The 24693-nt window shown below is 48.7% G+C and overlaps 1 protein-coding gene across 2 annotated transcripts; it reads right to left on the bottom strand.

Annotated features, from left to right (window-relative positions):
• Positions 1 to 5667: 5667 nt before the first annotated feature.
• On the bottom strand, positions 5668 to 24692 carry TP53 (tumor protein p53). 2 transcript variants are annotated; one of them, XM_033184717.1, is made up of 11 exons: positions 24519 to 24692; positions 14099 to 14200; positions 13960 to 13981; positions 13588 to 13866; positions 12650 to 12833; positions 12455 to 12567; positions 11777 to 11886; positions 11298 to 11434; positions 11132 to 11205; positions 8168 to 8274; positions 5668 to 6925 (listed from the first exon to the last, which is right to left on the bottom strand). In XM_033184717.1, exons 2-11 carry the CDS (start codon positions 14170 to 14172, stop codon positions 6844 to 6846), a joined length of 1182 nt encoding a protein of 393 aa, XP_033040608.1. In that variant the 5' UTR covers positions 14173 to 14200; positions 24519 to 24692; the 3' UTR covers positions 5668 to 6843. The 2 variants fall into 2 exon arrangements, with proteins under 2 accessions (XP_033040608.1, XP_033040609.1); XM_033184718.1 differs by lacking the exons at positions 8168 to 8274; positions 24519 to 24692 and having other exon boundaries at positions 14099 to 14219.
• Position 24693: the final 1 nt, after the last annotated feature.

Raw genomic sequence — 24693 nt, 5'->3', positions numbered from 1 at the left:
TTTTTTAAAACCACTAGTGGCACTTACTCATTCCTATACGTTTATGATAAATTTACCCAATTCACACACACACAATGAAAACTTGGGATTCTAATTGAAATTGCATTATATTGTATTTATCTTGAGATAACTGATTTTTCTTGTCTTTTTTTTTTTAGTTTTTCCATCTGAGAATCTATCATTTTCTTTGGATCTTGGCTTATGTCCTTAAATAAGGGTTTGCGGTCTTCTGCATACAGGTTCTGTGCCATTCCTTCTTTGTGTGTGCCATTCCTATTACACTTATTTCTTGATATTTATTGCTATTGTCTTTTGAAATGGAGCCTTGCTCTGTTGCCCAAGCTGGAAAGCAGTGGCAGGATCTTGGCTCACTGCAATCTCTGCCTCCTGGGTTCAAGCGATTCTCCTGCCTCGACCTCCCGAGTAGCTGGGATTACAGGCTTACACTATCACGCCCAGCTAATTTTTGCATTTTCAGTAGAGACGGGGTGTCACCATGTTGGCCAGGCTGATCTCAAACCTGACCTCAGGTGATCCTCCTGTCTCGACCTCCCAAAGTTCTGGGATTACAGGTGTGAGCCACCATGCTTGGTCTTGTTGTCATTATTTTGAATGGAATGTTTTCTTGTTCTCTAATTTTTCACAGTGCTTCTGCTGGAAGATAAAATTAGTATTTTTCTCCCTACTACTTATCTACCTTACTAAAGTCTGTTAATTCCATAATATTTCTGAGTTTTGGTATACTACCCTATAATCAAAAAGGCATACGTGTATGTATGTATGTGTGTGTGTATATATAGAATATATTATACATATATAATTTCCAAACACCCACTCTAACCAGAAAGAAATTTTTTTTACCAGTGATTTTCTTCCTTTTTTGTTCCTTTTTGTGTGTGTGTGTGTCTTTTTTTTTTTTTTTTTTTTGTTCCTTTTGAATGCACTAAAACCAGAGTAGGCTGGGCGCAGTGGCTCACTCCTGTAGTCTCAGTGCGTTGGGAGGCAGAGGCGGACGGATCACAAGGTCAGGAGTTCGAGACTAGCCTGGCCAACATGGTGAAATCCCGTCTCTACTAAAAATACAAAAAATTAGCCAGGGGTGGTGTCAGGCACCTGTAATCCCAGGTATTCGAAAGGCTGAGGCAGGAGAATCACTTGAACCCGAGAGGTGGGGAGGTTGCAATGAACAGAGACTGCGCCACTGTACTCCAGCCTGGGCAACAGAGCGAGACTCCGTCTAAAAATAAATAAATAAAAGAAAAGAAAAAATAAAATAAAACCAGAGTAAGTCTATATCCCCATATATTTATTTTATTTTATTTATTTTGAGATGGAGTCTCGCCCTGTTGCCCAGGCTGAGTGCAATGGTGCGATCTTTGCTCACCGCAACCTCTGCCTCCTGGGTTCAAGCGATTCTCCTGCCTCAGCCTCCCAACTCGCTGGGATTACAGGCACCTGCCACCACACCTGGCTAATGTTTATATTTTTAGTAGAGACGGGGTTTCACCATGTTGGCCAGGCTGGTCTCAAACTCCTGACCTCCTGATTCACCCACGTCAGCCTCCCAAAGTGCTGGGATAATAGGCGTGAGCCACTGCGCCCGGCCAGTTTTTTTTAAAATAGAGACACGGTCTTGCTCTGTTGCCTAGGCTGGTCTCAAGGGATCCTCCTACTTTGGCCTCCCAAAGTGCTGGGATCACAGGCATGAGCCACCATACAGCCCCCTATACAGTTCTTGATTATTTATTTATTTATTTGTTTATTTATCTAGAGAGAGGTCTGGCTATTTTGACTATGTGTTCAACTCTTGGCCTGAAGCAATTCTCCCACCTCGGCCTCACAAAATGTTTGGATTATAGGTGTGGCCAGCTTTTTTTTTTTTTGAGACTGAGTCTGGCTCTGTCGCCCAGGCTGGAGTGCAATGGTGTGATCTTGGCTCACTGAACCCCCGCCTCCCGGATTCAAGCAATTCTCCTGTCTCAGCCTTTCCAGTAGCTGGGATGATAAGTGCCCGCCACCATGCCCAGCTAATTTTTTTGTATTTGTAGTAGAGGTGGGATTTCACTATGTTAGCCAGGCTGGTCTCGAACTCCTGACATCAGGTGATCTACCCACCTTGGCCTCCCGAAGTGTTGGGATTACAGGTGTGAGCCACTGCGCCCAGCCCAGCTCTTGATCTTAATTGAAATTATCTTACTGTTTAACTGTTTAGGAAAATTGGTATTTCGTTATCAGTCTATTACTGTTTTAATTAAAGTGTGTGTGTGTGTGTTTTAAGGAAATGGCTACTGAAATTTAATCAAATTCCTTTCAGCATCTGTTGATATGATACATAATTTTTCTAAACTTAATGTACTGAATTATGTTGATAGACTGTCTGCTATCAAAACCAACTTTGGGCTGGGTGTGGTGGCTCACGCTTATAATCCTAGCACTTTGGGAGGCCGAGGTGTGCGAATCACCTGAGGTCAGGAGTTCCAGGTTAGCTGGTGACATAGTGAAACCCTGTCTCTACTAAAAATACAAAAATTAACCGGGCATGGTGGCATGCAACTGTAGTCCCAGCTACCTGGGAGGCTGAGGCAGGAGAATCGCTTGAACCGAGAGGCAGAGATCACGCCACTGCACTCCATCCTGGGCGACAGAGTGACACTCCATCTCAAAAAAAAAAGAAAAAGAAAAAGAAACCCCCCACACACAAATGAATAAATTTAAGTTTAATTTTAAAATTAAATTTTAAAAATTATAAATGTGTTTCACAATATTTTATTTTATTAAAATAGAGATGGGGTGTTGCTATGTTGCCTAGGCTGATCTGAAACTCCTGGCCTCAAGCTATCCTCCTGCTTTAGCCTCCCAGTGTGCTGGGATTACAGGTATATTTTTAATTTTTAGGATGCATACCAGGTCCCTTTATTTTATTTTATTTTATTTTTTTGAGACGGAGTCTCGCTCTGTCTCCCGGGTTGGAGTGCAGTGGCCGGATCTCAGCTCACTGCAAGCTCCGCCTCCCGGGTTTACACCATTCTCCTGCCTCAGCCTCCAAGTAACTGGGACTACAGGCGCCCGCCACCTCGCCCGGCTAGTTTTTTGTATTTTTTAGTAGAGACGGGGTTTCACCGTGTTAGCCAGGATGGTCTCGATCTCCTGACCTCGTGATCCGCCCGTCTCGGCCTCCCAAAGTGCTGGGATTACAGGCTTGAGCCACCGCGCCCGGCCACCCTTTCTTTTATTTTTAACGATGAAAGCATTTAAGGCTATTCAATCTCCTCAGAGTACGAATTTTAGATTTGGAGAACTCATGTTCCTAAAATGAGGGGGAAATGTTTTTTTTTTTCTTTCTTTCTTTCTTTTTTCTTTTTGAGGTGGAGTCTTGCTCTGTTGCCCAGGCTACAGTGCAATGGCATGATCTCAGCTCACTGCAACCCTCTGCCTTCTGGGTTCAAGTGATTCCCCTGCCTCAGCCTCCTGAGTAGCTGAGATTACAGGCGTGCTCCACTGTGCCCAGCCAGAAATGTTTTCTAAATAAAAAAACAGAACATACTGATTTAAGGTTGTGAATTACAAGTTTAGATTGGAGCCATGAGGAAATTGGGAGATTTGATTTTGGACCTCATTAGGATAAGGCCTGGGCTCTTTGAGTGGGAGGGTAGGGACCACGTCTGCCACAGGTTTCAGGGCCTATAACAGCTCCTGGCACAGGGTAAGGTACCAATGAGTACCTGCTTGACTGGATGGGACAGGAACTTGAACAGGACCAGAGGGAAAGAAGCCAGCAAGTAGGACCAGAGAGGGTAGAGTATATAGTGTAGCAGAGCTGGCCTGAAGTCTCAGACTTTGTACTTCTTTTTTTGTGTGTTTTGAGATGGAGTTTCACTCTTGTTGCCCAGGCTGGCGTGCAATGGCAGGATCTCGGCTCACTGCAAACTTCACCTCTTCTCCTGCCTCAGCCTCCCGAGTAGATGAGATGACAGGCATGCACCACCATGCCCAGCTAATTCTGTACTTTTAGTAGAGACGGGGTTTCATCATGTTGGTCAGGCTGGTCTCCCAACTCCTGACCTCAGGTGATCCTGAGGCCTGCCTTGGCCTCCCACAGTGCTGGGATTACAGGCGTGAGCCACCGCGCCCGACCGTAATTCTCAATCCGGCAATCTATCAGCTTGTGAAGAGTTTGGCAGAGTCAGAATGGATCTGAAGCAGCACAGCAGAAATGAAAACAGAGCTAGGGACATAATCTAGGAAAAGGCTGGGACTGAAAGGGTGGAGGACGGTTGTCAAAAGGGAGATTTTCTGTTTACTTGAAATCTGCAGAGTAGATCCAAGTGTAGTCATAGGTGAACACATGTGCGCACACACAAATGGTAACTATGTGTGATGATGGACATGCTAATTAATTTGATTGTGGTAATGATTTCACAATATACCCCGATATCAAATCATCACACTGCATACCTTGAATGTATGCAATTTTGGGGGGTCAATTATGCTCCAATAAAGCCTAAAAAAAAAAAAAAAAGAAAAAGGAAGCTCATCAAGGTGACCTGTCTACAGAGGCAAGCAGAGGGACTGAGCTTCAGTAACTCTAGTTTGCCTGCTGGGTAGGGACAGATGTTTAAGTTAAAAGTCTCTGAAAGAGGCAGATGTGGATCTCCTGGGGAGTGTTTGACATTCCCTGCTAAAAAAGACAAAAAAAAAAAGATGGTTTTGAGGTCAGGAAGGCTGGTCACTTCATAGCTGTCTGGGATCCTTGGGGCAAAGTAAGGGGCTCCTGCTGGCACCTTCAGCTGGTTGATAAGCTGAGAGGCTAGTGGCCCCAGAAGCCCCCCGGACAGTAGCACCCTCTGGACCCTAGCACCCGTCTCCACCACCAGGGAGGAGGAAGGACAAGCCATGTCTGACCGCCCCTCCAAGCACTGGCTCAGACAGCAGTGGGTGATGGGGAAGAGCCTGCCTGCCTCCAGCCCCCCTCCCTGGGAGCCAGCAGCCCTGAGGAGCATGGGCAGGCGGTACTGAGCTCCTCAACCCGACTCTCCTCCCTATCCCAAGAAGCCCTTTGAAAGGTTTTCCTGGCAGAGTTTAAAGCTTCAATTCATTCAACTACCTGGCATGAGGCCCAGGATGAGGGGATGCTGGGAAGGCCCTAGCCCTACACCCCTACTCTTACCTTAGCTGCCCCCACTTTCCTGGGATCCTGGCTAGCAGGCCTCCCACTGACCTCTCTCCATCCAGTAGCACCCACCCCCGTTCCCCTTGGGAACCCAGGTATCCTGCCACTTTCTAGTGGAGCAGATGGCCACCCTGGAGGCTCAGGCTTGCTAAATCAGACATTTAAATCCCATAATCCTTGGTGAGAGGCTGCCGAGGGGGGAGGTAGTCCAATCCTAGAAGCAGGGGAGGGAGAGAACCTTGTGCCAGCCATGGCCGGAGGGGAGGAGGGACAGTTGGTTCCTGAGTTATGAATGGAGCCACCCCCCTCCCTTGTTGTCATGCAGCCCGCAGACTGACCCAGTCTCCAGCCTTTGTTCCCCTCCCGGAACCCAGGCCCTGGGCCCCCCAGCCCACACTCCTTGCAGACTCAGGTTGCTGCTTCCCAGCACCTCCTCACTCACTCCTGCACCTGCTGACCCTGGTAGCCTGCACTGGCATTCACCCCTCAGACACACAGGTGGTAGGAAAGTTTTATTGTAAAATAAGAGATCGATATAAAAATGGGATATAAAAAGGGAGGAGGGGAAGGGTGGGGTGAAAATGCAGACGTGCTTGCAGAATGTAAAAGAGGTTGACCCTTCCCGGCTGGACGTGGTGGCTCACACTTGGAATCCCAGCACTCTAGGAGGCTGAGGCAGGCGGATCGCCTGAGCCCAGGAATTTGAGACCAGCCTGGGCAACACCATGAGACCCCATCTTTACCAAACATGCAAAAATTGGCTGGCCGTGGTGGCATGAACCTGTGGTCCCAGCTACTCCGGAGGCTGAGGCAGGACTGCTTGAGCCGGGGAGGCAAAGGCTGCAGTGAGCCAAGATCACGCCACTCCACTCCAGCCTGGGCAACAGAGAGAGACCCAGTCTCAAAGAAAAAAAAAAAAAAGAAAATAAATTGACCCTGAGCATAAAACAAGTCTTGGTGGATCCAGATCATCGTAGACAAGAGATGAAATCCTCCAGGGTGCGGGATGGGGTGAGATTTCCTTTTAGGTGCTAAGGTTCACCAACGGGTTCTCAGACAGGGTTTGGCCGGGCCAGCAGAGACTTGGCAACTCCCTCTGCCTAACCAGCTGCCCAGCTGTAGAAACTACCAACCCACCGACCAACAGGGAGAGGAAATAAGCACCCTCAAGGGAGTCAAGTTCTAGACCCCATGTAATAAAAGGTGGTTTCAAGGCCAGACGTACATTATTTCATTAACCCTCACAACGCACTCTGTGAGGTAGGTGCAAATGCCAGCATTTCATAGATATGGGCCTTGAAGTTAGAGGAAATTCAACAGCGAGGGACAGCTTCCCTGGTTAGTATGGTGAAGTGGGGTGCCACCTAGAATGTGGCTGATTGTAAACTAACCCTTACCTGCAAGAACATTTCTTACATCTCCCAAACATCCCTCACAGTAAAAACCTTAAAATCTAAGCTGGTTATGTCCTACCCCCCATCCTCCTCCCCACAACAAAACACCAGTGCAGGCCAACTTGTTCAGTCGAGCCCTGGGACAAAGAAATGGAAGTCCTGGGTGCTTCTGACGCACACCTATCGCAAGCAATTGTTTAAAGACCCAAAACTCAAAATGGCAGGGGAGGGAGAGATGGGGGTGGGAGGCTGTCAGTGGGGAACAAGAAGCTGAGAATGTCAGTCTGAGTCAGGCCCCTCTGTCTTGAACATGAGTTTTTTATGGCGGGAGGTAGACTGCCCCTTCTTGGACTTCAGGTGGCTGTAGGAGACAGAAGCAGGGAGGAGAGATGACATCACATGAGTGAGAGGGTCTGTGCCCCTTTTCCCTGACCAATGCGTTGAAGGGCCTAGGGCTGGGACAAGGGGAATTCAAATCAAGATGATGGCCACACCCAGGCAAATATGTTAACTGAGCACCCCAGAGTATTGGCGTGTATCAGACTCATCATCTTCCCTTACCCCATTTTATTTTATTTTTTTAGTTTTTTTTTTTTTTTTTTTTTTTGAGACAGAGTCTCGCTCTGTCACCCAGGCTGGAGTGCAGTGGCTGGATCTCAGCTCACTGCAAGCTCCGCCTCCCGGGTTCATGCCATTCTCCTACCTCAGCCTCCTGAGTAACTGGGACTACAGGCGCCCGCCACCTCGCCTGGCTAGTTTTTTTGTATTTTTTAGTAGAGACGGGGTTTCACCGTGTTAGCCAGGATGGTCTCGATCTCCAGACCTTGTGATCCGCCCGTCTCGGCCTCCCAAAGTGCTGGGATTACAGGCTTGAGCCACCGCGCCCGGCCTTATTTTTAAAATTTTTTTAGAGACGGAGTTTCACGCTTGTTGCCCAGGCTGGAGTGCAATGGCGGGATCTTGGCTCACCGCAACCTCTGCCTCCCGGGTTCAAGTGATTCTCCTGCCTCAGCCTCCCGAGTAGCTGGGATTACAGGCATGTGCCACCACGCTTGACTACTTTTGTATTTTTAGTAGAGACGGGGTTTCTCCATGTTGGTCAGGCTGGGCTCAAACTCCAGACCTCAGGTGATCCACCCGCCTCGGCCTCCCAGAGAGGTGGGATTACAGGCGTGAGTCACTGCGCCTGGCCCCCTTACCCCATTTTATATATAAGGAAACTGAGTCTGACGGGGGTCACCTAGTACCTGCCGGTGCATGGCAGGGCTGAGTATATGACCTGAAACTCTGGCTCTACTCAATATTACACAGTTATTAGGCCCCTCCTTGAGACCCTGGGCTCGGAGTTGCCGAGAATGGCAAAGACGTATCCACACATCCACACTCGTCTCTGGGTTTGGAGGTTCTGTGGATACACTGAAGCAAGAATGTGGTTATAGGATTCAACTGGAGGAAGACTAAAAAACTGTTTGTGCAGGGCTGGGACCCAGTGAGATGGGATCAGCTGCCTTTGACCATGAAGGCAGGATGAGAATGGAATCCTATGGCTTTCCAACATAGGAAGGCAGGGGAGTAGGGCCAGGAAGGGGCTGAGGTCACTCACCTGGAGTGAGCCCTGCTCCCCGCTGGCTCTTTCCCAGCCTGGGCATCCTTGAGTTCCAAGGCCTCATTCAGCTCTCGGAACATCTCGAAGCGCTCACGCCCACGGATCTGCAGCCAGAGAAGAGGGGGAGAAATAAATATACACACAGTACCTGAGCTAAAAGATGGTTCAACCTACAATTGTTTGACTTTATGATGGTACAAAAGCAACATGCGTTTAGTAGAAACTGTACTTCAAGTATCTATACAGCTGACTTTTAAAAACTTTATTTATGTATTTATTTATTTTTGAGATGGAGTCTTGTTCTGCCGCCCAGGCTGGAGTGCAATGATGCAATCTCAGCTCATTGCAATCTCCGCCTCCTGGGTTCAAGGGATTCTTGTACCTCAGCCTCCCCAGTAGCTGGGACTACAGGTGTGTGCCACCACACCTGGCTAATTTTTGTGTTTTTAGTAGACGGGGCTTCACCATGTTAGCCAGGCTGGTTTCCAACTCCTGATGTCAGGTGATCCACCCACTTCCGCCTCCCAAAGTGGTGGGATTACAGATGGGAGCCACCGTGCCCGGCCCTCTTTTAGATTTTAGAGATGATATCTTGCTATGTTGTTCAGGCTGGACTCAAACTCTTGGGCTCAAGTGATCCTCCTGCCTTAGCGTCTCAAGTAACTGGGACTAGAGGTGCAAGCAACTATGCCTCGTTTCTTGTCTTTTTTTTTTTTGAGACGGAGTCTCACTCTATTGCCTAGGCTGGAGTGCAGTGGAGCCATCTCAGCTCACTGCTACCTCCGCCTCCTGGTTCAAGCGATTCTCCTGCCTCAGCCTCTCAAGTAGCTGAGATTACAGGCACCCACCATCATGCCTGGTTAATTTTTGTATTTTAGTAGAGATGGGGTTTCACCATGTGGGCCAGACTGGTCTCGATCTCCTGACCTCGTGATCCACCCGCCTCAGCCTCCCAAAGTGCTAGGATTACAGGTGTGAGCCACCGTGCCTGGCCTTTTCTTTTCCTGAGTCTCGCTCTGCGCCCAGGCTGTGCCCAGCCCGACTGTGCCTCCTTTCATGCAACCATGCTGTTTCCCACTTTCAGTAATAATATTCAATAAATCACATGAGATATACAACACTACTATAAAATAGGCTTTGTGTTAGATGACTTTGCCCAACTGTAGGGTAACTTAAATGTTCTGAACACGTTTCAACTAAGCTAGGGCTGAGTGTGGTAGCCCGTGCCTGTAATCCCAGTACTTGGGGAGGCTGAGGTGGAAGGATTGATTGAGCCCAGGGGTTTGATACCAGCATGGGCAACATAGCAAGACCTTGACTTCACAGAAAATAAAAAATTAGCCGGGTGTCGTGGCATGTGCCTGTAGTCCTAGCTACTTGGGAGGCTGAAATCACCGGAGCCCGGGAAGGTCAAGGCTGCAGTGAGTTGAGATCGTGCCACTGCACTCTAGCCTGAGTGAGAGAGAGAGACTCTGCCTTAAAATAAATAAATAAATAAATAAATAAATAAATAATAAAAATTAGCTGGGTATGGTGGCTCATACCTGTAATCCCAGCACTTTGGGAGGCCAAGGCGGGAGGATCACATGGTCAGGAGTTTGAGACCAGCCTGGCCAACATGGTGAAACCCCATCTCTACTAAAAATACAAAAATTAGCTGGGTGTGGTGGCAGGCACTTGTAGTCCCAGCTACTCAGTAGGCTGAGGCATGAGAATCGCTTGAACCTGGGAGGCAGAGGTTGCAGTGAGCCGAGATTGTGCCACTGCACTCCAGCCTGGGTGACAGAGCGAGACTCTGTCTCAAAAAATAAAATAAAATAAAATAAAATAAAATAAAAAATAAAAATTAGGCAGGCATGGTGGTGTGGGCCTGTAGTTCCAGCGACTTGGGAGGCTAAGCTGGGAGGATGGATGGAGCCTGGGAGGTGGAGGCTACAGGGAGCTGTGACTGCACTACTGCACTCTATCCAGTCTGGGTGACAGAGCAAGACCTTGTCTCAAAAAAGTAGGCTAGAGACCAGCCTGGGCACTACAGTGAGACCCTATCTCTACAAAAAATTTAAAAAATTAGCTGGGTGTGGTGGTGTACACCTGTGGTCCTAGCTACTGGGGAGGCAGAGGTGGCGGGATTGCTTGAGCCCAGGAGTTCGAGGGTATAATGAGCTATGATCACATCACTGTAATCCAGCCTGGCCAACAGCAAGATGCTGTCTCCATTAAAAATAAAGTAAAAGTAGACTAAAAAAAGCAGGCCGGGTGCGGTGGCTCACGCCTGTAATCCCAGCACTTTGGGAGGCCAAGGCGGGTGGATCACAAGGTCAGGAGTTCGAGACCAGCCTGGCCAACATGGTGAAACCTCATCTCTACTAAAAAAACCAAAAACCAAAAAAACCCCCCAAAATCAGCTGGGTGTGGTGGCGGGTGCCTGTAATCCCAGCTACTCAGTAGGCTGAGGCAGGAGAATCGCTTGAACCCAGGAGGCAGAAGTTGCAGTGAGCCGAGATCCCGCCACTGCACTCCAGCCCGGGTGACAGAGTGAGACTTCGTCTCAAAAAAAAAAAAAAAAAAATGTAGGCTAGGCTAAGCTGTGATATTCCTTAGATTAGGTGTATTAAATCCATTTTCAACTTACAATATTTTCAACTTACGACGAGTTTATCAGGAAGTAACACCATCGTAAGTCAAGTAGCATCTGTATCAGGCAAAGTCATAGAACCATTTTCATGCTCTCTTTAACAATTTTCTTTTTGAAAGGTGGTCTGGTCCTTTAAAATATACATTATGGTGTAAGTTGGTGTTCTGAAGTTAGTTAGGTACAACCAGGAGCCATTGTCTTTGAGGCATCACTGCCCCCTGATGGCAAATGCCCCAATTGCAGGTAAAGCAGTTAAGAAGAAAATGGCATTTTGAGTGTTAGACTAGAAACTTTCCACTTGATAAGAGGTCCCAAGACTTTAGTACCTGAAGGGTGAAATATTCTCCATCCATTGGTTTCTTCTTTGGCTGGGGAGAGGAGCTGGTGTTGTTGGGCAGTGCTAGGAAAGAGGCAAGGAAAGGTGATAAAAGTGAATCTGGGGCATAACTGCACCCTTGGTCTCCTCCACCGCTTCTTGTCCTGCTTGCTTACCTCGCTTAGTGCTCCCAGGGGGCAGCTCGTGGCAAGGCTCCCCTTTCTTGCGGAAATTCTCTTCCTCTGTGCGCCGGTCTCTCCCAGGACAGGCACAAACTCGCACCTCAAAGCTGTTCCGTCCCAGTAGATTACCACTACTCAGGATAGGAAGAGAGAAGCAGGAGGCAGTAAGGAAATCACGTCCTACCTGTCCCGTTTAAAAAAACAGGCTCCATCTACTCCCAACCACCCTTGTCCCTTCTGGAGCCTAAGCTCCAGCTTTAGGTAGGTGGAGGAGAAGTCACAGGTAACGGGTCCCAAAGCCAGAGAAAAGAAAACCGAGTGGGAGCAGTAAGGAGATTCCCCACTGGGGATGTGATGCGAGGTGGATGGGTAGTAGTATGGAAGAAATCAGTAAGAGGTGGACCCAGGGGTCAGAGGCAAGCAGAGGCTGGGGCACAGCAGGCCAGTGTGCAGGGCGGCACGTGGCTCCTGACCTGGAGTCTTCCAGTGTGATGATGGTGAGAATGGGCCTACGATTCATGCCGCCCATGCAGGAACTGTTACACATGTAGTTGTAGTGGATGGTGGTACAGTCAGAGCCAACCTAGGAGAGAACATAGGCCCAAGATGAGGCCAGTGGACCTTGGGGAGACCTGTGGCAAGCAGGGGAGGCCTTTTTTTTTTTTTTGAGACAGAGTCTCGCTGCGTTACCCAGGCTGGAGTGTAGTAGCACGATCTCAGCTCACTGCAAGCTCCGCCTCCCGGGTTCACACCATTCTCCTGCCTCAGCCTCCCAAGTAGCTGGGACTATAGGCGCCCGCCACCATGCCCGGCTAATTTTTTTTTTGTATTTTTTAGTAGAGACGGGGTTTCACCGTGTTAGCCAGGATGGTCTCGATCTCCTGAGTTCGTGATCCACCCGCCTCGGCCTCCCAGAGTGCTGGGATTGCAGGCACGAACTACCGCGCCCGGCCGAGCAGGGGAGGCCCTTAGCCTCTGTGAGCTTCAGTCTTTTCAACTGTGCAATGGGTAAACCCATTTACTCTGCACATCTCATGGGGTTATGGGGAGGTCAAATAAGCAGCAGGAGAAAGCCCCCTACAGCTCACCCGGAGGGCCACTGACAACCGCCCTTATCCCCTCCTCCCAGAGACCCCAGTTGCAAACCAGACCTCAGGCGGCTCATAGGGCACCACCACACTATGTCGAAAAGTGTTTCTGTCATCCGAATACTCCACACGCAAATTTCCTTCCACTCGGATAAGATGCTGAGGAGGGGCCAGTCCTAAGAGCAAAGAGTGAGGAATCAGAGGTCTGGGGACCCTGGGCAACCAGCCCTGTCATCTTCTCCAGCCCCAGCGACTCACCATCGCTGTCTGAGCAGCGCTCATGGTGGGGGCAGCGCCTCACGACCTCTGTCATGTGCTGTGACTGCTTGTAGATGGCCATGGCACGGACGCGGCTGCCGGGCGGGGGTGTGGAATCAACCCACAGCTGCACAGGGCAGGTCTTGGCCAGCTGGCAAAACATCTTGTTGAGGTCAGGGGAGTACTGTAGGAAGAGGAAGGAGACAGAGTTGAAAGTCAGGGCACAAGTGAACAAATAAAGCAACCGGAAGAGGGCAGCAAAGAAACAAATATGCGTAAGCACCTCCTGCAACCCACTAGGGAGCTAGAGAGAGTTGGCGTCTACACCTCAGGAGCTTTTCTTTTTTTTTCTTTTTGAGATAGGATCTTGCTCTGTCACCCAGGTTGGAGCACAGTGGCATGATCATGGCTCACTGCAGCCTCCATCTCCTAGGTTCAAGTGATCTTCCCACCTCAGCCTCCTGAGTGGCTGGGACTATAGGTATGCACCACCATGCCTGGCTAATTTTTTGTATTTTTTTGTAGAGACGAGGTTTCACTATGTTACCCAGGCTGGTCTTGAATTTCTGGGCTCAGGTGATCTGCCCACCTTGGCCTCTTTCTGAGAGTGCTGGGCTTGCAGGCTTGAGCCACCAAGCCTGGTCAGAAGCTTATTTTCAAAAGCCAAGGAATAAACGTGGGTGAAGAAAAAGAAAAGTTCTGCATCCCCAGGAGAGATGCTGAGGGTGTGATGGGATGGATAAAAGCCCCAATTCAAGGGGCAATATTCAACTTTGGGACAGGGGTCAGAGATCACAGGTTAAGTGGGTAAACTATAAAAAACACTGACAGGAAGCCAAAGGGTGAAGAGGAATCCCAAAGTTCCAAACAGAAGAAATGCACGGGTATATGGCCAGGCATTGAAGTCTCATGGAAGCCAGCCCCTCAGGGCCACTGACCGTGCAAGTCACAGACTTGGCTGTTCCAGAATGCAGGAAGCCCAGACGGAAACCGTAGCTGCCATGGTAGGTTTTCTGGGAAGGGACAGAGGATGACAGGGGCCAGGAGGGGGCTGGTGCAGGGGCCGCCGGTGTAGGAGCTGCTGGTGTGGGGGCCATGGGGGGAGCAGCCTCTGACATTCTGGGAGCTTCATCTGGACCTGGGTCTTCAGTTAACCATTGTGCAAGATCGTCCGGAGACAGCATCAAGTCATCCACCGCTTGGGACGGCAAGGGGGACTGTAGACGGGTGAAAGGAGTGGTCAGAGGACCAGGTCCCCAGCCCCCCAGCCCCCGAGCCCGCCAGGTCCCCAGCCCAACCCTTGTCCTTACCAGAACGTTGTTTTCAGGAAGTCTGCAAGACAAGAGCAGAAAGTCAGTCCCACGGATTTTTTGCTTCCCACAGGCCTCTGCTAGGGGGCTGGGGTTGGGGTGGGGACAGTGGGTCTGCCCTTCCCATGGATCTACTCACAGTTTCCAAAGGTCTGAAAATGTTTCCTGACTCAGAGGGGGCTCGATGCTAGGATCTGACTGTGGCTCCTCCATGGCAGTGACCCACAAGGCAGTCTGGCTGCTGCAAGGGGAAAAGTGGGGATCCAGCATGAGACACTTCCAACCCTGGGTCACCTGGGCCTGCGGAGAAGGAACGCCTTCCCTCAACACCATGCCAGGGTCTGAAGCAGCATGGCTTCCTGTGGAGTAGGAAAAGAATGGCTGCTTCACATCCTGTCTTCCAATCTTTCACCACAACCCAAGCACTCCTGCCCCACCCCTACCAGCCATGCACTTCTTTGAGGAAAAGATAATCATGAGAGGGACTTCCAACCTTCCCACCATGAAATCTCCAAGACTTCCTAAATGTGCACCCTATTCCCAACTCCCTTCCTGTTATTTATTTATTTTTTGAGATGGAGTCTCGCTCTGTCACCTAGGCAGGAGTGCAATGGCACGATCTCAGCTCCCTGCAACCTCTACCTTCCGGGTTCAAGCCATTCTCCTGCCTCAGTCTCCCGAGTAGCTGGGATTACAGGCAAGTGCCACCACACCCAGCTAACTTTTGTATTTTTAGTAGAGACAGGGCTTCGCCATGTTGGCCAGGCTGGTCTCGAACTCCTGACTTCAGGTGATCCACCCGCCTCGGCCTCCTAAAGTGCCAGGCTTACAGGCGTGAGCTACCATGCCCCGCTCCCACTTCCTGTTAACAAGGATGCAGTCGTTCTCAGCCTGCAATCTCTGTATGGGGAAAGATATCCCCTTGGCCCCCACCCTTCCCCACCTGATACATGGCTCCACTTCTTTGATTCCTTTCACTGCAAGGCTTCTGGAAGAACAACTGTCTCACCATTCACCTGCCCATTCTCTTGGGACACTCCTCAGCCCTGCCTTTACAAACCCCTCACGAATGGCCCTTCTCGGCTTCTTTAATCTCATCTCTTACCAACCACTCCCTCTTCCCCAAAAGCTCTAGCTAGACTGGCTGCCCTTCTCTGCTAATCAACTGGTGGTCCTGGCCAGCCGGAACACAGGGGTAGGTTCCTTCCCACGCAGACTTCAAGTCATCTTATTTTAATTCACATCACCTTATTTGCATTCTTATAGCACTTACATTGTCTAATACTTTTTCTTATTTATTTCATCTGTTTCCTCTAATAGCATATACACTTCCTAAGGGCAGGGCAGTGATCTATTGTTGTCTTGCTGACCAAAGTATTAGATCACAATGCCTTGCACCTGCTTGGGCTCAATAACTGTGAGTAACACACAAGCCTATTATATGAGAGGTCAAGGGAGCAAGAAGGAGCAAGGGGCAGCCCCTGTGTGGACCAGCATCTTGCACGAAGTTATGCAATTATCATCTCACCTTCTCCCTGACAAGCTTTCAAAGGCTTTGCCATGTTCTTTCTTTCTTTCTTTCTTTCTTTTTTTTTGAGACAGAGTTTCGCTCTTTTCACCCAGGCTGCAGTGGTGCAATCTAGGCTCACTGCAACCTCTGCCTTCTGGTTTCAAGCGATTCTCCTGCCTCAGCCTACTGAGTAGCTGGGATTACAGGCGCCTGCCACCATGCCTGGCTAATTTTTTTGTATTTTTATTAGAGATAGGGTTTCACCATGTTGGCCCGGCTGGTGTCGAACTCCTGACCGTGTGATCCACCTGCCTCGGCCTCCCAAAGCGCTAGGATTACAGGTGTGAGCCACCGTGCCCGGCCCGCCATGTTCTTTCTTTCTTTCTTTTTTTTTTTTTTTTTTGAGGCAGGGTCTTGCTTTGTTGCCCAGGCTACGATGCAGTAGTGCAATCATGGTTTACTCTACAGCCTCGGACTCCTGGGCTCAGTGATTCTCCTGCCTCAGGCTTCTAAGTAGCTGGGACCACAGAGGACTGCCTGGCTAATTTTTTAGTTTTTTTCTTTCTTTTTCTTTTTTGGAGATGGAGTTTCGCTCTGTTGCCCATGCTGGAGTGCAGTGGTACGATCTCGACTCACTGCAACCTCCACCTCCCGGGTTCAAGCGATCCTCTTGCCTCAGCTTCCTGAGTAGCTGGGATTACAGGCGCCCACCACTGCGCCCGACTAATTTTTTGTATTTTTAGCAGAGATGGGGTTTTGCCATGTTGGCCAGGCTGGTTTCGAACTCCTGACCTCAGGTGATCCTCCCGCCTCCGCCTCCCAAAGTGCTGGGATTACAGGCGTGAGCCACCGCGCCCAGTCAATTTTTGAGTTTTTTGTAGAGGCAGGGTTTCACTATGTTGCCCAGGCAGGATGCTCTCTTTCTTTTTTTTTTAATTTTTTAATTTTTTGTTTATTTATTTTTTTTTTTTGAGGCGGAGTCTCGCTCTGTCGCCCAGGCTGGAGTGCAGTGGCCGGATCTCAGCTCACTGCAAGCTCCGCCTCCCGGGTTTACGCCATTCTCCTGCCTCAGCCTCCCGAGTAGCTGGGACTACAGGCGCCCGCCACCTCGCCCAGCTAGTTTTTGTATTTTTAGTAGAGACGGGGTTTCACCGTGTTAGCCAGGATGGTCTCGATCTCCTGACCTCGTGATCCGCCCGTCTCGGCCTCCCAAAGTGCTGGGATTACAGGCTTGAGCCACCGCGCCCGGCCTCTTTTTTTTTTAGTTTATTTTTTTTTTTTCCTTCAGGGATGCTCTCTTTATGTCAAATTTGTCATCAGATTTGCTAAGAAACATGCCCACTGAAAGTGTTCATTACACTTTTCTGTTTATTTATTTATTGATTGATTTATTTTGAGATGGAGTTTCGCTCTTGTTGCCTAGGCTAGAGTGCACCAGCGTGATCTCGGCTAACTGCAACCTCCGCCTCCCGGTTCAAGTGATTCTCCTGCCTCAGCCTCCCTAATAGCTGGGATTACAGGCATGTGCCACCACGCCCGGCTAATTTTGTGTTTTTAGTAGAGACGGGGTTTCTCCATACTGGTCAGGTTGGTCTTGAACTCCTGACCTCACGTGATCTGCCCGCCTCAGCCTCCCAAAGTGCTGGGATTATAGGCATGAGCCACTGCGCCCAGCCTACTTTCCTGTTTTTTGCAGTGACAAAACATCCCCCTACCAAAGAGCTCCCTTAATGCCAGGCTGTTTTCTTTTTTTATTTTATTTTATTTTATTTTTGAGACAGAGTCTCAGCTCTTGTTGCCCAGGCTAGAGTGCAGTGGCGCAATCTCTTCTCACCGCAACCTCTGCCTCCCGGATTCAAATGATTCTCCTGAGTAGCTGGGATTACAGGCCACCACGCCTGGCTAATTTTGTATTTTTAGTAGAGACAGGGTTTCACCATGTTGGTCAGGCTGGTCTTGAACTCCCGACCTCAGGTGATCTGCCTGCCTCAGCCCCCTAAAGTGCTGGGATTACAGGCATGAACCACCAAGCATGGCCTAGTGCCCTGTGTATTATGGGAAATGTAAAGAGCTGAGGAAAGTGCTAGACACACAGTAAGAGCTCAATAAAGGTTAGCTGTTTCTGCAGTTGTTCTATATTATTATTCTAGAGAGAACTGTGTGATTGTTAGTGTGGATCTGTGGTACTGCCCCCACCCCCACTCCATTAATGCAAGTCCACCTCCTTCAGGTCAGGAGTCAACAGGTCAGGAGGTGCTGTCCTGAAATGGGGGGCCCAAAGTCTCAATTCCACTTGGAGGGACACATTTCCACACACAGGAGGTCTCTCTGTCTTCACCTCTCAAGTCTTTAGTAGCAACTAAAATCTCAGTGTTTTTCAGAGCAGGGCCTTTCCAGGGGTACCAGCATCAGAGGGCCAGGATACAAATGTGCCAAGCTGAACTAGGTCTTCCAATAGGCCAGGGAGCCAAAAGAAATGCAGGTACCCTTGGCTGGGTGGGAAGGCAATGAGCTCAACTGAGACTCCAAACAGGGGCAGGCCTGACCAGAATCGTTACAGTGGCTGCTGGTATCAGCCCTGAAGGCCTATATGCCCGGTGATTCCCTAAACAACATAGTACGACAAGTACTTACATACACACTTGTATGTACATTAGCATTTTCATTGTATGGGGGTGATGTAAGTAATCTAGAGATAGTTCAAACTATATGGGAGGATATGTGTAGGTTAAATGCAAATACTATGCCATCTCATATATGGGACTTAGACATCTGCGGGTTTGGTGTGTGAGGCGTCCCAGAACCAAGCCCCTACAGATAGAGGAATAACTATATTGCCCTGTAACCTGCAACCTTGCTATATTTATTTATTAGTTTTGGTAGCTTTTTATGGGTTTCCCATTAGGGCTTTTTCTTTTGAGATGGAATTTCACTCTTTTTTTTTTTTTTTTTGAGACAGAGTCTCACTCTGTTGCCTGGCCTGGAGTGCAATGGCATGATCTCGGCTCACTGCAACCTCCACTTCCCAGGTTCAAGCAATTCTCCTGCCTCAGCCTTCTGAGTACCTGGGATTAGAGGTGCCTGTCACCACGCCTGGCTAATGTTTTGTATTTTTATTAGAGACGGGGTTTCACCATGTTGGCCAGGCTGGTCCAGGTGAGCCACTTGCCTCAGCCTCTTAAAGTGCTAGGATTACATGCATGAGCCACCACGCCAGGCCCCATAAGGATGTGTATGTATAGAATCATACTGGCTGTGAATATAAGTTTTATTTCTTCCTTTCTAATCATTATTTCTTTTTTCTTTCCTTTTTTTTTCTTTGAGATGGAGTTTTGCTCTTGTTGCCCAGGCTGGAGTGCAATGAGATGATCTCAGCTCACTGCAACCTCTGCCTCTTGGGTTCAAGTTATTCTCCTGCCTCAGCCTCCCGAGTAGCTGGGACTACAGGTGCCCGCCACCATGCCCGGCTAATTTTTTTTTGTATTTTCAGTAGAGACGGAGTTTCAGCATGTTAGCCAGGATGGTCTCGATCTCCTGACCTTGTGATCTGCCTGCCTTAGCCTCCCAAAGTGTTGGGATTACAGGCATGAGCCACCGCGCCCGGCAGCATTGAGTTTTCTACCATTATGTATGCTGCTAGTGGAACTCTGATTGTGGATGCCCTGTTTTCAAACTAGGTAAGTTTCCTTTCCCTAGTTTGCTAGGAGGTTGGTTGGTTTGTAATTATGCGTATGTGTTGAATATCCTTAACTGCTTTTGCTTCATCTGTTGAAATGATCATAGGGTTATGTTTCAATTTGCTAATGTGGTGAATTACACAGACTGATGTTTTCCCCCCAGTAAAGACCAGTCTGGCTATGTTGCTCAGGCTGGTCTTGAAATCCTGGACTCAAGAGACCTTCCTGCCTCAGCCTCCCAAAGTGTTGGGATTATAGGCCTGAGCTACTGCACCAGGCCGATTTTTGAATGTTAAATCAACTACAATCCTGAGATAAACCTTGTTTGGTTAGAATGTATTTATGCTTTTACTTTTTCTTTTTTTGAGATGGAGTCTCACTCTGTGGCCCAGGCTGGAGTGCAATGGTGTGATCCCAGCTGACTGCAACCTCCGTCTCCTGGGTTCAAGTGATTCTCCTGCCTCAGATTCCAAAGCAGCTGGGATTACACGTGCCCACCACCATGCCCAGCTAATTTTTTTTTTTTGAGACAAAGTCTTGCTCTGTCACCCAGACTGGAGTGCAGTGGCACAAGCTTGGCTCACTGCAACCTCCGTCTCCCGGTTCAAGCAATTCTGCTTCAGCCTCCTTAGTAGCTGGGATTACAGGCAGGTGCCACCACACCGGCTAATTTTTGTATTTTTAGTAGACAAGGGGTTTCACCATGTTTGTCAGGCTTGTCTCAAACTCCTGACCTCGTGATCTGCCCACCTCAGCCTCCCAAAGTGCTGGGATTACAGGCATGAGCCACCGTGCCCAGCCTAATTTTTGTATTTTTATTAAAAACAGGGTTTCACCATGTTGGTCAGGCTGGTCACAAACTCCTGACCTCCCAAAGTACTGGGATTACAGGCATGAGTCACTGCGCCTGGCCTATTTATCCTTTTTTCTATATTACCAGGTTTGGTTTGCTAAAATTTGTTAGCTTTTGCATGTATATGCTAACAGGAATATTGGTCTAAATTTTCTTTTCTTGCAATGTCCTCGTTTGGTTTGGGTACCAGGATTATGTTGGCTTCAAAAGCAAGTTGGGAAATGTTCCTCTATTTTCTTTTTCTTTTTTTTCTGAGACAAGGTATCACTCTGTTGCCCAGGCTGGAGTACAGTGATGCAATCTCAGCTCACTGCAACCTCCAGTCCCAGGTTCAAGTGATTCTTGTGCCTCAGCCTCCTGAGTAACTGGGATTACAGGTACGTGCCACCACACCTAGCTAATTTTTGTATTTTTTCTTTTGAGATGGAGTCTTGCTCAGTCGCCCAGGCTGGAGTGCAGTGGCCGGATCTCGGCTCACTGCAAGCTCCGCCTCACGGGTTTTACGCCATTCTCCTGCCTCAGCCTCCCGAGTAGCTGGGACTACAGGCGCCCGCCACCTCACCCGGCTAGTTTTTTGTATTTTTTAGTAGAGACAGGGTTTCATCGTGTTAGCCAGGATGGTCTCGATCTCCTGACCTCGTGATCTGCCCGTCTCGGCCTCCCAAAGTGCTGGGATTACAGGCATGAGCCACCGCGCCCGGCCTAATTTTTGTATTTTTAGTAGAGATGGGGTTTCGACATGTTGGCCAGGCTGGTCTTGAACTCCCGACCTCAAGTGATTCCTGTCTCGGCGTACCAAAGTGCTGGGATTACAGGTATGAGTCACTGCGCCCAGTCTGTTCCTCTATTTTCTGAAGAGTTTGTGTAAGATGGGTACTGTTTCTTCCTCAAACATTTAAAGAGAGCAAAGAACAGAGGAGATAAATAGAAAATAGCACTAAGAAGTCAGGCATGGTGGCTTACACCTGTAATCCCAGCACTTTGGGAGGCCGAGATGGGATGAAAGCTTGAGGCCAGCAGTTTGAGACCAGCCTGGGCAACATAGTGAGATCCTGTCAATACAAAAAAAAAAAAAAAACAGTTAGCTGGGTATACTGGAGTAGTCACAGCTACTTGTGAGGCTGAGGCTAGAGGAGTGCTTGAGCCTAGGGGTTCAAGGCTGCAGTGAGCCTTGATTGTGCCATTGTACTCTAGCTCGGGCAACAGTGTGAGTCCCTGTCTCAAAAATTAAAAAAGAAAAAAAGAAAATAGCACTAAAATGGTAGCCCCATACTCCAACTGTACAATAATTAAAGTTAAAAGCCTTCAGTAGAGAAAAGAAGCCTATTTCAACAAGTGGAGACAGAATAACTGGATTTCCATAGAGGAAACATACCAGAGACTGACTTCTACACCTCACACCATAAACAATTCATTTTAAGAATTAATTAATGGCTCAAGGACGTTAGTGTAAAACTTACAACCATAAAGGTCCTAAAAGAAAATGTAAGATAATATCTTCATGACTCTGGGGTAAAAAAAAAAAAAGATGTCCTAAACAGGACAAGGCAAATACTGAACCTAAAAAAGATAAATCCACTCCTCTTAAGATACTGTAAACTCTGTAAAGCAAACACATAGGCGAGCAACAGATCAGAAGAAAACATTCAGGATACATGTATCTGATAAAGGACTTGTATCCAGAATGTATAAAGCAGTCCCACAACTGAACCATAAAAACAAACAAAAGACCAAAATAACAGGCAAGACTTGAAGAGCTACTTTACAAACAAAATACGAATGGCCAATAGGCACATGAAAAAATGCTGAACATCCTTAGTCAACAGAGAACTGTAAATTACAACCACAAGGATATACCACATTAGAAAGACTGAAAATACCCAATGTCCGGAAGGCTGTGGCACAACCATAATAACTCCCATACCTTGCTAGTTGGAGTGTAAAATGGTACAACCACTCTGGAAAACTCAGAGCTTCTGATAAAGTTCAAAATACATCTACTTTTTATTTCCAAACTTGCAATTCCCCTCCTAAGTACTTCTCCAAGAAACACGAAAACATATGATCACAAAAACAATTCTACAAGAATGTTTATAGCAGCTTTATTTCATAACCCCAAATGGAAACAACTCAAAAGGCCATCAAAAGAACGGATATACAATCGATGGGCTATACTAAATGAAAAGGAGAAAATATTGATATATACAACTACATGAACGAATGTCAGACAGTACATTGAAGGATAGAAGCCGACAAAAAGGAGCACATAATGTATGATTTTTTTTTTTTTTTTTTTTTTTGAGACGGAGTCTCGCTGTGCCACCTGGGCTGGAGTGCAGTAGCTGGCTCTCAGCTCACTGCAAGCTCCGCCTCCCGGGTTCACGCCATTCTCCTGTCTCAGCCTCCCGAGTAGCTGGGACTACAGGCGCCCGCCTCGTCGCCCGGCTAGTTTTTTGTATTTTGTAGTAGAGACGGGGTTTCACCGTATTAGCCAGGATGGTCTTGATCTCCTGACCTCGTGATCCGCCCATCTCGGCCTCCCAAAGTGCTGGGATTACAGGCTTGAGCCACCGCGCCCGGCCTTTTTTTTTTTTTTTTTTGAGACAAGAGTTTCGTTCTTGTCGCCCAGGCTGGAGTGCAGTGGCACGATCTTGGCTTACTGCAACTTCTGCCTCCAGGGTTCAAGCGATTCTCCTGCCTCAGCCTCCCGAATAGCTGGGACTACAGGCGCTCACCATGCCCAGCTAATTTTTGTATTTTTTAGTAGAGACGGGGCTTCACCATGTTGGCCAGGCTGGTCTGGAACTCCTATCCTCAAGTAATCCGCCCGCCTCAGCCTCCCAAAGTGCAGGCGTGAGCCACCGCGCCCAGCCTGATTCCATTTTATATGAAGTTCTCCAACAGGCAAAATGGTTACGGAGATCAAAATAAAGGTGGGGTCGGGAATCGACTGGGAAGAGGGGCGATGAAACGCTTCTGGGACGATGAAATGGGCCTCTGACTTGGTAGGCATCACGCAGTGGTTAGGGCCAAAACTCATCTTCCCGTGCACTTGGTCTGTGCACTGCGCTGTGTGTAAATGCCACCTCGATTTAGGAAAAAGATGACGTAGGTACGGCACAAAGTGCCCGGTACGCGGCAGGTGCATGGGGGAGAAACTGCGGAATGAAACAACCGCGAGCTAAGGGATGGGGAAGCGGCAGAAATGAATTCGAGTTCCGCCTCCTACCGGGAAGAACCGGCTCGGGCCAGAGGGCTGCACGGAGGACCACACGGACGCCTGCGGGCCCGCCCCTTCCGCTTCACGACGTTCGGCCTGCGTCTGGAACTGGAATGGCCTAGCCCAAAGCCAGATAACAGGTAGATTGTTTTTCCGACAAATTATCAAACGACCCATTATTGCACTCTTTCAAAATTTGATTCTCAGACGTACCCATTCTTTTTTTTTTTTCCTCCGGAAAGATGAGATGTACTCATTCTTGAAAATACCCCCGGGCTTGCCTTCTGCACACTTCTTTCCCTCCCTGTCTCACGCCATGGTAGCGTCCGCCTAGGTTGCAGGCGACCCGCGGGGTGGGGCACACCATTCAAAGAAGGGGAGGGATTGAGGTTTGCATCAAAACAAATACCCCTGCCTTTGCAAACACCATAACCAAGTAATCCAAAAAAAAAAAAAAAAAGTGCGGGCGGAGAATAGCAGCCTCCCTCTGCTAAGTAAAAGGAACGGCCTAAAGGACATTTTCTCTCTCTCTCCTCCCCTCTCATCGGGTGAATAGTGAGCTGCTCCGGCAAAAAGAAACCGGAAATGCTGCTGCAAGAGGCAGAAATGTAAATGTGGAGCCAAACAATAACAGGGCTGCCGGCCCTCTCAGATTGAGATGGTCCTCCTCGGCCTGGCGGGCAAACCCCTCGTTTAGCACTTCTCACTTCCACGACTGACAGCCTTCAATTGGATTTTCTCCATCTAGCGGAGCCAAGGGCTGGCTGGAAAGATCGCTCCAGGAAGGACAAAGGTCCGGAAGTTGTGGGACCTTAGCAGCTTGGGCTTCCCGGATCACCTCCAAATGATCATTTCGGAATGGAGCCCGAGGTTTCACTAGAATGCCATGGGCTCTAAAATATACAGCCATGAGTTCTCAATGTTTCGAGATCCAAAAGTCTCAGATCTCAATGCTTTGTGCATCTTTTATTTCAGGGATTCCCTACGCCTAGCACCGGGTAGATGTGCAAAGAAGTACCCTTTAGGCCGGCTCAAGGTTCCCTAAAGCTCCACTCCTCTGCCTAGGCGTTCAACTTTGAGTTCGGATGGTCCTAACATCCCCACCATTTACACCCAGGTCTCCCAACAATGCAACTCCTATGTTGATCCCTCTAGCCAAGCTTCCATCCCACTCACCCCCAAACTCGCTAAGTCCCCACTGCCCTACCCCCAGCCCCAGCGATTCTCCCGAGTTGAAAATACACGGAGCCGATAGCCCGTGACTCAGAGAGGACTCATCAAGTTCAGTCAGGAGCTTACCCAGTCCTCAGGGAAGCGTGTCACCGTCTTGGAAAGCACGCTCCCAGCCCGGACGCCAAGTGTCCCTGGAGCCCCGCAGCTACCTGCTGCCTGGATGGTGGCTCTAGACTTTTGAGAAGCTCAAAACTTTTAGCGCCAGTCGAGCACATGGGAGGGGAAAACCCCAATCCCATCA

Source organism: Trachypithecus francoisi, unplaced genomic scaffold (assembly GCF_009764315.1).
Source record: "Trachypithecus francoisi isolate TF-2019V2 unplaced genomic scaffold, Tfra_2.0 Lachesis_group20, whole genome shotgun sequence".
Lineage (NCBI taxonomy): Eukaryota > Metazoa > Chordata > Mammalia > Primates > Cercopithecidae > Trachypithecus > Trachypithecus francoisi.
This window is presented reverse-complemented; position numbering and strand designations above follow the sequence as displayed.

Coding starts and splice junctions, on each gene's coding strand:
- TP53 (XM_033184717.1), bottom strand. CDS start 14,172: ATGGAGGAGCCACAGTCAGATCCTAGCATCGAGCCCCCTCTGAGTCAG. Junction 13,867..13,959: donor TTCCTGAAAACAACGTTCTG/GTAAGGACAAGG, acceptor ACCCGTCTACAG/TCCCCCTTGCCGTCCCAAGC. Junction 12,568..12,649: donor GCGCTGCTCAGACAGCGATG/GTGAGTCGCTGG, acceptor CTTTGCTCTTAG/GACTGGCCCCTCCTCAGCAT.